At 38.8% G+C, this 11,668-nt stretch overlaps 1 protein-coding gene across 1 annotated transcript in view; it reads right to left on the bottom strand.

The window, feature by feature from the left end:
• Positions 1–478: 478 nt before the first annotated feature.
• ARFIP1 (ADP ribosylation factor interacting protein 1) overlaps positions 479–11,668 on the bottom strand; it is a gene marked incomplete at its 5' end in the record, with an annotated part of 72,417 nt that continues 61,227 nt past the window's right edge. Inside the window, one exon of the mRNA XM_007958605.2 lies at positions 479–634. Within this exon, the coding sequence (XP_007956796.2) occupies positions 479–634 (156 nt within the window). The remainder of the gene's footprint in view (positions 635–11,668) is intronic.

Genomic DNA, 11,668 nt, shown 5'->3' with positions numbered 1-11,668 from the left:
CTCTGCAAAATAGTTTCTTTTTTCTTTAAGATAATACATGAACATGAATCTCTTAAAGATGTTTAATATATTCATATATAAAATATCTGATGTTGATACAAATCATGTAAACCTCCCTTTGGAAAAATTACAACTGGTCCTCATTTCCAGGACCAAAACCACAAATTTTTATCTTGTCAGTGCAAATCTATATTAGATGTTTTCAAACTACAGAAATATCCATCGACCCTCATCATACAAAAGGATTTCTCAAAAAGGAAAATTATTGTGTCTAGATTATAGAAATTACATTAAAGCCACCCACATTCCCATCCAATTTAACAGTTCAATTGTTAAAGTATGAAAAAGGGGAAAATTAAAGCTATTTGTGCAAGAATCACTAAAATGGTTGTCACCCCACCCCATTACCCCCAATTCTGCTTAATTCTTATTAGGTGTGTTTAGAAATATACCAATGTGACTTCTCCCCCAGGTGTAATTACTGTTCTTCAAGCCAGGATGGGACATCCACTCCAGGAGATTTCAATTTGATATGGAACTGTTTAAGGGTCTGTTCAAGCTGCTTCTGATTCCCAGCAAAGTAAGCTGCAATGGCATTATGGAAAAGGACCAGCTGATTGTGCAATACTTTAACCTGTGGATAGAGCAGAGTTACAAGACCAAGTATCAACACCAATGATAATGAGCTATGAGGTGATTTATTACATGCCTTAATTAAACAGTGAATCTCTCCTCAAGAAAGCCTGCTTTACTCATGATAAGACATTTCACACACATCAAGTGTACACTGCTTTGCCTGGTCACTGAGTGTGTGTTAACTTTCTCATCCTCTCTATTCCCAATTTAAAGAAAAAGAAGAACTCTAACAACAGGTCAGCTTAAGAAGCTAAATTATACTCCACTAACCATTTTCAAATATTGAGGACATTAATTAAAAATATCATTATATTCTTCTTCAAAGCTAAATATATTCAAAACCATATGAGATATCCAATAGGAAACAGTAGGTATAAATAACTACTATACAATATAGGCTAGATACCAAGTATGGACATCATTGAGACTATGCTTTATGTAAAACCGAATAGGCTGGATATTTTTAAGTACTGTATTTCTTTGAAAAGAACAGGCTTTTCTGGACTGAGTTGTCCAGAAAATAAATTTACTTTAAGCTCTTATGATTCTCAATTACTTATTACTTCTAAAAATATCAAGAGTATGTTTTAATAAAGCAATATTCCTCTGTGATTCTTTCCAAAGCATCACAAAGACTTATGAATACAGTTGTTTCCTGAGGTCTTATCTGTAACAGCAAAATATGTGACAAAAGAGAAAGTATAAAATACATTATTATTTATCTTGAAAACTGAGGTCTCAAAATGTTTAATGATGTGAAAAATGTCTGAAATACACTAAGTGCAACAACATAAGCTATAAAATATTATATATGGTATGGTATCTGTGTTCATTATGTTACACAAACATTCTCTTTAGTCATTTCTTCCTCCATGTATCTCAATAAAGGAAATAACAAAAACATAATATTAGCTACTTTTTATTTGTAAAGCTTTATTTTTTTAAATTAAAATATCATAAAAATTAAAGCATGGAGATTATAAAATTTAAGCAGTCTTGAAGAGTGTAATATGAAAAGTAGAAGTCCCCTGACCTCCCCACATTTATTCCCCAGCCCACTTATTTGATATGCTAATATCAAAACCAACAACAACAAAACCCACTCAAGTCAAAATCCATATTGTCACTAAAAAACCATTATTTTTCCTTAAAATAACTTTTAACTACAGAACAAATCTCCAGATGGGTAAAACAGAGAAGCATGAATTTCTGCTAAGGTATAGTTTGAAAGTAAAATTTTAAAAGCAAGTTAGCAAAATGTATAGTTGGTCCCACTGCTATTTTTAAGAGCATGAGTGTGCACGCATATGATTGTGTGCATAGAAGACATCCTGAAGGATAGTCATTCATTTGAAAGACATCTAGGATAGTGGTCAAAAGCATAGGCCCTGGAAGCTTGAGCAAATCACCTACTATTTCTATTTCTGTACCTGTTTCCTCATGTGGAAAATGTGCCTGTAGGTGACTTGTGGGTAGAAATTTTAAAAAGAGTTACCTGCTAAAGAAGAGTGAAGAAAATCAAGGATGCAGGAAACAATTATTCTGAGGGACTAATGGGGCACATGAACCCCAGCCTCTACAACCCTGAGACCAGAACTAGATGGTGCCCAGCTACCACTGGTGGACCACTCTGAAAGGGGTCAGAAAGAGCCTCTAGATAGAGCTGGGGGAAATGTGGAACAAAGCTCAAAATAGCAAAAAAGAGCATGCTTACTGGTCTGAAGTAGAGTGGTGGAACCCCCAAGACTGTGACCCTTAGATACTCTTCAAACTAGGAACTGAACTTAACCCTTGTGATTCTACTGGCAGCTTGTAAATGACAGACAGTCAGGCAGGCATACACTCATTACAACAATCAAGCATAGGAGATCAAGAGGACAGACAGCATGTTCCCAGGGATAGAGCTAGGGAGGTTGGGGAGATGGAAAAAGAATGAAGGGAAGGGATGGGTGCAGGAAGGAAGTGGGGAGAATGCTGTTACAGTGTGGGGACTGTAGGAAATGTCACAAAGCATAATGTGTATAGATTGTGAAATGGAAAACCAATTTGCCTTGTAAACTTTCACCCAAATCACAATAATAATAAAAGTTATCAGCTAAGTGGAGAATGAACTGCAGGAAGATCAGAGTGGAAGCAGAGCAGCAGTTCATAGAGTACTGCAGTGGTCCAGGTGAGGGAGCTCAGTGGCTTAGACTACGGGATTGGCAGTGGGTAAGAGCCCTAGTGGCACAGTGGTTAAAAGCTTGGTTTCTAACTGAAAGGTTGATTGATTGAACCCACTGGTGTTCTGTGGAAGAAAGATGTGGCAGTCTGCTTCTGTAAATATTACCCTTGGAAAACGCTATGGGGCAGATCTGCTCTGTCTTATAAGGTCATCAAGAGTGGATATATTTTGGTGGCGAGCTGACAGTAAAGTTTTGAATGAAGGAACTATGGGTATTTTTCTTTTTTATACTTTCTTATATTATCTGAGATCCTTAAAAATATTAAGTACATTTTATAATTAGAAAAAAAATACTTCTATTCACAAGAGAAGTATTTCCATAAAGAGCACTAATGTAGGCCACTATAATTTGCAAGCAATATTAAACTGTGTAAATATTAGGTAGACTTTAAATCTAGTTTCATTTGTGATTTTAATCAGCATTTAACTAAGTTACATGAAACACCAACAATCCATTGTGCCCTCTAACATTTTTAAACATCTGAGTCATTTCATTTGACCAGATGATTTATTAAGTAGGACTCTGGTAGCATAGTGGCTAAAGCACTTGACTGCTAACCAGAAGGCTGGCGGTTTAAACCCACCAGCCACTCCTCGGAAGGAAGGTTGGGCAATCCTACTTCCGTAGTGATACTGCCTCGGAAACCCAAGGAGGGGTCGCTATGAGTCGGGGCCGACTCGACGGCACATAACAACAACAACAACAACAACATGACATTGCAAAGGAACTAACAAAGCTTCTCTCCTAAAAAATAATCTTCCTGAATCTTTTTCATAAAATGGTTTGGAATGGTATAGTGCAGTATACCCTGTGTCCCAGCATATAATTATGTAAGAGTGGAGATGGAAAGGCATAATCTATCTATGTGAAGGTCATATTACTGCTTATGAAAAGGCATAACTTGTTTCTCAATCTAATCTAGAAGAAGTCATCATTTGAGAATAAAATCAGAGACTTTTTAAACTAGAAGGATCCTCATAGATTATTATAAGCAACCATCTCGTTTTACATACAGAGGAAACGGAGACCTAGCTGAGTGGCTGGGCAGCTGTGGTAGTTATTCCCCATAATGAGACTGGCTATCAGCTCCACGGTGGGATCTACCACAAGCAGCTGAATAGCTGCTTTAGGGATATGGTCTGCTTCCTGCATGTAAGAAGCGGCTTTGGGAATGGTCTCTAGCTTATGGCACACCTGAACCCTGCATGTAGCTGTGTCATTCAGCTGCCTGCCATGCTCTGCTGATCTTGGGACTTTCAATGGACTTGAATTAATGGCCTGTCGTGTGGTTTGGTAACATCGGGACTGTGCCTTTTTACTTGTCAACCTTGGGCGTGGCAGCCTCAGCAGCCAGTAGCCAAGTGAAGAAAAGCCTCCAGCTTCAGTGGGCCGGGAGCAGGAGGCAGACCTGAAACCCAAGATTGAGGGGCTTTCACTCAGCCCCTAAAACCTGGCACTTTGAACTCGGACTTAAAACCTCCAAACTGTAAGAGAATAAACTCCTGTTTCTTGAAGCCATCCCATTTGTGGTATATTCTTGTCAGAGTGGTACTAGGTAACCAGAACAGCCTGCAAATCTTTCCAAATGAAAACCTCTGATGCTGGTACTAGAATGACCTAAAACAAACAAACAAAAACACTGTGTGTCAGGCCCTGTTCTAGGGATACTAGGGTAAATAAGGCATGGGACAGCAGAAAATGGCGATTAGCATGATAAATGGGTAGTGAAAATATATTGGGTTAACTTTTTATAAAGGGCTTGTGGGGAGAATAGAATGTTGTTTTTTTTTTTCTTTCTTTTTTTTTTTTTTAATTGTGATTTGGGTAAAGATTTACAGAGCAAATTCACTTTCCATACAGTAGTTCATATACATTTTGTCTCAAGTCATTGACCACAGTTTACCACAATGCAACAGCTCCCCTCCCACTTCTTGCCCATAGTTACCTCTTCCCAGTGTCCATCCCTCCATACACTCCTGCCTCCTGAGCTGTCTCCCTGTGTATAAGCAGCCCTTCTTTCTCCCATGATCTCTACAAGGAGTGTATCTACTTGAGGTAAATGTTTAACTCATATGCCTGTCTTTTGTTTGGTTGAAAACCACAAGTGTGGGTTCAGAGAATAGAATGTTTTTAAGAAAGGTTGAAAGAAGAGCAATGGTACAGAAGAACTCTCCCTTCCCTGCCCTCTAGTTCTTAGATACGAGGGATATATGAAAGGATGAAGAGCCTCAACCTGGAGGTGTCAAGTCAATTCTGACTCATAGTGACCCTTAAGGACAAAGGAGAACTACTCCACAGTTCCACTGGGTTTCTGAGGCTGTAAATCTTTACAGAAGCAGATTGCCTCATCTCTCTCCCACAGAGCAGCAAGCTAGTGAGTCTGAACTGCTGACCTTTTGGTCAACAGCTGAATGCTTTAACTACCATCAGAACTCCTAGAGATTCAAACAAGAGATGCAAAAATTCTACTGACCAGCCCCAAATTCTAACTGAAGGTTTGGAGTAAATATAGGCTTTTTGAAAAGTTTTTATTTCCTACTTTCTAGGAAAACCTAATAACTACATTACCTATACTCTGACTCTTGTCATAGAATAGTCTTTCCAATTTTGTGTTTGTTATTCACTCAAGTCATTACTAATATATCCATTGTTAAACTAGTTGCTGCTGTCAAGCTGGTTCTGACTTATGGTGACCCCACGTGTGTCAGGGGAGAACAGTGCTGCAGAGGGTTTGCAATGACTGATTTTTTTTTTTTTTGCCCAGTCTTTCTTTCTTCAGAGATGCCTACAGATGAATACCTACAGGTGAACACAAAGCACCAACCTTTCGGTAAGCAGCCAAGTGTGTTAACCATTTGCACTACTCAGTGGGGCTTCATCCTCATTATTATGTTTCTCTTACAGAAGCAGAAAGTTTTGGAATCAGGAGGCATGGGTTCCAATGTTAGCTGTGTCATTTCCCAGTTATCTTTGTGACATCATGCACATGTTACCTTAACCTTGCTGGCAAGGTCTTTATCTGTTTATCAGGGATACCGTTACCAAATTGAATTTATCAGGATGTTGTGAGGGTTAAATGAAATGAGATACTACCTAGCACACTTTCTGATATGTAATAAGTACTTACCTAATTTCAGTGGAATTTAAGTTTATCTATTTCATAGTCAAATCTTCAAATTGCATTTACTTTTCTTAGTAAAATACATCTCATATAATTAGAATCTACTGATTGGGAACTTGTGAGAAGACAGGAAATGATGTGAAGTTTACTTTAGCAGAATGAAAAAAGGTGTGTGCCATTCCTATTAGTCATTGCCATTGAGTTGATTCTGACTCATAGCAACCCTATAGGAAAAGAGTAGAACTGCCCCATAGAGTTTCCAAGGCTGTAAATCTTTACAGAAGCAGATTGCTGCACCTTTCAAACTGCCGACCTTTTGGTTAACAGCCCAATGCTTAACCCTCATGCCACCAGGGCTCCTTTAGGTGTATACCAAATAAGCATTTTGTAAAATAATAATAATAATTTTTAAAAAGACTGCAGGGGTATAGTGGGCTCATCATCACTGACTGCCTTGAAATGTCCTTCCGTCCAAGGGCATAAAACCACTAGAATGTTGCAGAAGGAATTTTTCCTGATACATCACTTCAGATGAACCTTTAAGAGTCCCCTTCCAAAGCCATGATTCTGTACTTCTAATATGAACACATTTTTCAAGCATTGGAGAGGCACTTAATTTCTTTCAAGTTACTTATTGTTTAAGCCCATGTGAGTTAACAGTATTCTATATAAAATTTGTTTTAAAAATCCTGCATACAGACATCCTTAACATACACTTTTGACTAACTTATACTGGCCTTCTTTCTCTAAGTCTATATAAAAAATAAAAACCCAAACCCAAACCCATTGCCATGAAGTTGATTCTGACTGAAGGCAAACTCATGTGTGGCAGAGGAGAACTGCTCCATGTAGTTTTCTTGCAGTAATCGTTCCGGAAGGAGACTGCCAGGCTTCTCTTCTGTAGCACCAGTGGGTGGATTTGAACTGCCAACCTTTAGGTTAGTAGTCAAGTGCAAAGCATTTGTGCCACATAAGCACTTTACTTTTAAAACAAGCTTTAATCTTATAAATCTATTTGTCTAACTATCTACCAAGAAAAGCACAGAGCTATTCTAATTAAGGTTTGTGGTGCAGTAAATTACTTAATATTGCTCTTCTAGCCATGGTCTTTGTGACTCCCACCAGATGACTAGGTGGGATTATGCAAATGTGAGTGTTTGAAGCCCACCAAGAGGACTGGACAGTTTGCTAATAATTTAAATAATGTAAATGGAACACTGGTGGAGGGGATGGTGGTGGTGGTTGTTATGTGCCATTGAGTCAGACCCGACTCATAGTGACCCCTCCTTGGGTTTCCAAGGCAGTATCACTACAGAAGTAGACTGCCCAACCTTCCTTCTGAGGAGTGGCTGGTGGGTTTGAACCACCAGCCTTCTGGTTAGCAGTCAAGTCCCTTAGGCACTATGCTCCCAGAGCTCCTCCTGAGATGGAGGTGGAACCATGCAAATACGGTGTATGGAACCCTCACATGGGGATTAGTCAGTTTTGCTATCTCAGTATGCTTAAAATAAGCTATCACAGAGGCAGAAACAGAGATCTCACTACCATCAAGAAGGAAGAGCCAGGAATGGAATGCTTCTTTGGACCCAAGATCGCTGTGCTGAGATGGTGAGAAGCAGCAACAGAGAAATGGCATCAGCAGACGCAGCAACGAAGAGACTGGCACGAGACAGGGTGGTGGATTTCCTGGCCCACTAAAGGTGAGTACCTTTGGGCAGGAGACTTGCTGGTGGAGTGAGGTGCCTCTCTGGGCACAGAGCAACAGAGCTAAAAGTGCTTTGTAACACTTGCCGGGGCAGGTCAAAGGCCAAGGTGCAACAGGGCTGAAATACCTAGGTCAGAGAGAAGTGTGCCTACAAACCTTACAAGGCTGAGAAGAAGCTGTCTGGATCAAAGAATTGTATACTGAGCCTTCCTGAACCTGAACTGTAACCTTACTCCCTCAATGAATTCCATAATTGTATTGTCTGTGAGTTCTGTGTGGCCAATGAAACAAATTATAGAACCCAGAAGAGAAGTAGAAAGTGCTGTTGGGATGGGACAGCTGGTGTCAGAATTGGTGAAAAGGTTGGAGGGTGGTGGCATGTCTGACCTCTCTGCCTTGTAGGAATCAGTCTTGACTCTATGCTGATGGTGATTCTCTCTTCCCCTTGTGAAGTTACAGGGGGGTAGATGATGTCTCCCCTACACTGTACTTGCAAAGTTACAATCAAAGTTCACTTTACATGGAAGGAGTTTGATTTCAGGGGCATATCTCTCTCTTGCAAGATGCTGGTCAATTAAAATCACAACTAGCAAACAATAAATTAATAAAATTATAGCTAGCTCTTATTTGATCTTAATACATAAAAATGTTTTCTAAAACTGAGCTACTCTCATCTATCTCCTGCTAGTGGAAATAAGCATCAGCTCCCTTCTGGAGGGTAGACTCAGGAATTGGTCAAAGAATATATTTTGATGGCATGAAAAGCTCCTTGATGACCTTAGAAATGGAAGAATTTCTTAAACAAGGATAACAAATACATTTTAAAGAAAATAATGATAAACTACATTAAAATTTAGAATTTCTACTCATCAAAAGGGAATAAAGAGACAAGCTACAAATGGGAAAAGACATTTGATTACATATCACCAACAAAGGATATGTATCCAGAAAATGTGAAGAATCCCCACAAACCAAAAACAACCCAAATTAAAAAGAGCAAATGATACAAGATGGGCATTTCAGAGAAGGAAACAAGAAAATCCAATAAATGTCTGGAAAGATATCCAGCCTTATTAGAAAATAGAAAACGGGAATTAAAACTAACATAGGATGCCATTCATACCCTTCACATTAAACCTAAACCCCATTGTTGTCAAGATGAACTCACAGTGACCTTATATGGAGAACAGAACTGCCCATAAGGTTTTCAAGGCTGTAATCTTTATGGAAGCAGACTGCCATATCTTTCTCTCACAGGGTGGCTGGTGGGTTTGAACCATCAACCTTTCAGTTAGCAGCTGAGTGCTTTAACTGCTGTGTCACCAATGAGAAATTATATACACTGCTGATTGACGTATAAATTTTCACAACTATTGTTGAAAGCAATGTCTTTCCTAAGATCTGTCCTAGAGAAATTTGCAAATGTGTTCCATGAGACATGTACAATTATGTTCATAGCAGCACTGTTTTCAGCCTCAAAAAAACAACTCAAAATTTTATTTACAAGAGAATGGACAAATAATTTGTGGTTTCTTCATGCAATGGGGATAGTATATAGTAGTAAAAATGAATGACATGCAGCTACACGCATCAACATGGATGAATTTCATGAACATCAGGTAAAGCAAAATAAAACAAGTCATCGGACATTACCCTTATTAGGATTCTATTTATATAAAGTTGAAGGAAAAAAAAGCAAAACTGAAATGGTATGTTCATATATAATAAAACTATAGAGAAAACCAACAGGAGTAATAAACACAAAATTCAGGGTGGGGGTTATGGAGGCAGGAGAAAGGGACAGGTTGAAGTTAAAGCATAAAGGATGCTTCAAAAGTACTGGTGTTTTGTTTTGTAACCTGGATGGTGGGGAACATGACTGTCTGTTGTCATTATTTTAAATTAATTTTTGTTGTTACTCTGTATTTAGCCTATATGTTAAACATCCTTTTGAATGTATCTTACATTTTGTAAAATGAGAAAGAAAGGAAAGGCTATGAAAGACAAAGTCTATCTATATCATAACTCTGTTGAGGACTTACTTTATTCACAATTTTCTAATGAATACAGATATTCCCATTTTATGTTCAGAGCAAAAAAAAAATACCTAAACTGTTACTTATATTCATTCATTTAATCATTCAATATTACTGAGGGAGGGTCTGTAACATATCAGACACTCCTCAAGAAGCCAAGAATGCTCTACTCCCAAGAAGCTTTTATTCTTTTGAGGGGAGAAAAAAAAAACAAGTAAAACATATACTGTGTAAGAAAGGTGAAGTGGTATGGAGAAAAATAAAGCAGGAACAGGGAATATGAAATGTGTATATATAGAAGGGTATTGTAATTTAACAGTAGATAAAATCTGAATAAAGACTTATGTGCTTAGTATGTTTGAGAAACAGCAAGGAGGCCAGTATGACTGGAGCAGAATGAGAGAGGTGGACAGTGGTAGGAGATGTAGTCAGGCAGGTAATGGGGGGTAGGATACATCACACAGAATGTCAGATGTCACTGCCAAGACTCTGGCTCTCTGAGAAGCTACTGGAAGGTTCTGAGTAGAAAAATGTCAATGTCTGACTTAATTTAATAAAAACTGCCAAAGTGGAAATAAAGAGAACTGTTAGAATGCCATAGTAATAATCAAGGTGAGATGACGAGATGACAGTGGTTTGGACTGGGGTGGTAACAGAGGTGGTTTTAAGAGGTAGATTTTGAATATATTTGAAGATGGAGCTGACATGATTTCCTGACAGACCAAGATAACTTCATAAAAGTCAACGTAGGAAAGGTTCTGTTTCTCACATAGAATTACTGGCTTAGGGAGCGTGATGGATAAAATAATGTGGAGGTTTTGTCCTTTCTCCTCTCAGAAATAATGTTCAGGAAATATTTTGGGGTCGTTATAATTTCACTTGAAGGAACCTGGTGGCACAACAGTTAACTGAATGGTTAAAAGAGCCTCCCTGGGAGCAAGTTCAGGTAATCTGTTCCTGTAATGATTACAGTCTAGGAAATCCTATGGGGCAGTTCTACTCTTTCACACCGGGTTGTTATGCACTGGAAATTGACTTGACAGCACTTAACAACAACATACTTCTATTACACTTTATTTATTTATTTTAATTGTGACTTGGGTGTTCTATTACACTTTTTCAGTTAACTTCTCTATTTAAACTGTTGTACTGAGAGAATTGATAACCACACAGAATCAAAGGAAAATTCAAGTATTTTTGATAGACTATACTACAGGAGCTCTGGTAGGGGACTGGTTAAAGCATTTGGCTGCTAACCAAAAGGTCAGTGGTTTGAACCTACCAACACTCTGTGGCAGAAAGATGAGGCAGTCTGCTTCTGTTAAGATTTATAGTATTGGAATTCCTGTGGGACAGTTCTGTTCTATTCTACTGGGTCACTATGAGTCAAAATTGACTTGATGGCAGTGGATTTGGTTTTGGTTTGATACTTTAATACGCAATCCATTGATGATACACATGGTTAATATACTTGGCTGCTAACTGAAAGGTTAGAGGTTTAAGTCCATGCAGAGGCACCTTGGAAGAAAGACCCGGTCACCTATTTCTGAAAAATCAGCCACTGAAAAACCCTGCACAGCAGAGTTTTACTCTGACATACATGGGGTTTTCATGAGTTAGAGTTAACTTGATGGCACCTGGCAGAAAACTTTGATATGGTGTTGCTGTTGTTAAGTGCCGTCCAGTCGTTTCCGACTCATAGCGACCCCATGCACAGCAGAACGAAACACTGCCCTATCCTGTGCCAGCCCCACAATCCCTGCTATAACAGAGCTCATCATTGCAGCCACCGTATCAATCCATCTCGTTGAAGGGCTCCCCCTCTTTCGTCGACCCTCCACCCTACCAAGCAGGACATCCTTCTCCAGGGAATGGTCCCTTCTTACAACATGACCAAAATAGGTGAGACGAAGTCTGGCCATTCTTGCTTCCAAGGAGCATTCTG

Source organism: Orycteropus afer, unplaced genomic scaffold, assembly GCF_000298275.1.
Source record: "Orycteropus afer afer isolate SDZICR_OR568_19922 unplaced genomic scaffold, OryAfe1.0 scaffold01036, whole genome shotgun sequence".
Classification (NCBI taxonomy): Eukaryota; Metazoa; Chordata; class Mammalia; order Tubulidentata; family Orycteropodidae; genus Orycteropus; species Orycteropus afer.
The sequence above is the reverse complement of the archived record's forward strand: the minus strand, read 5'-3'. Positions and strand labels throughout refer to the sequence as shown.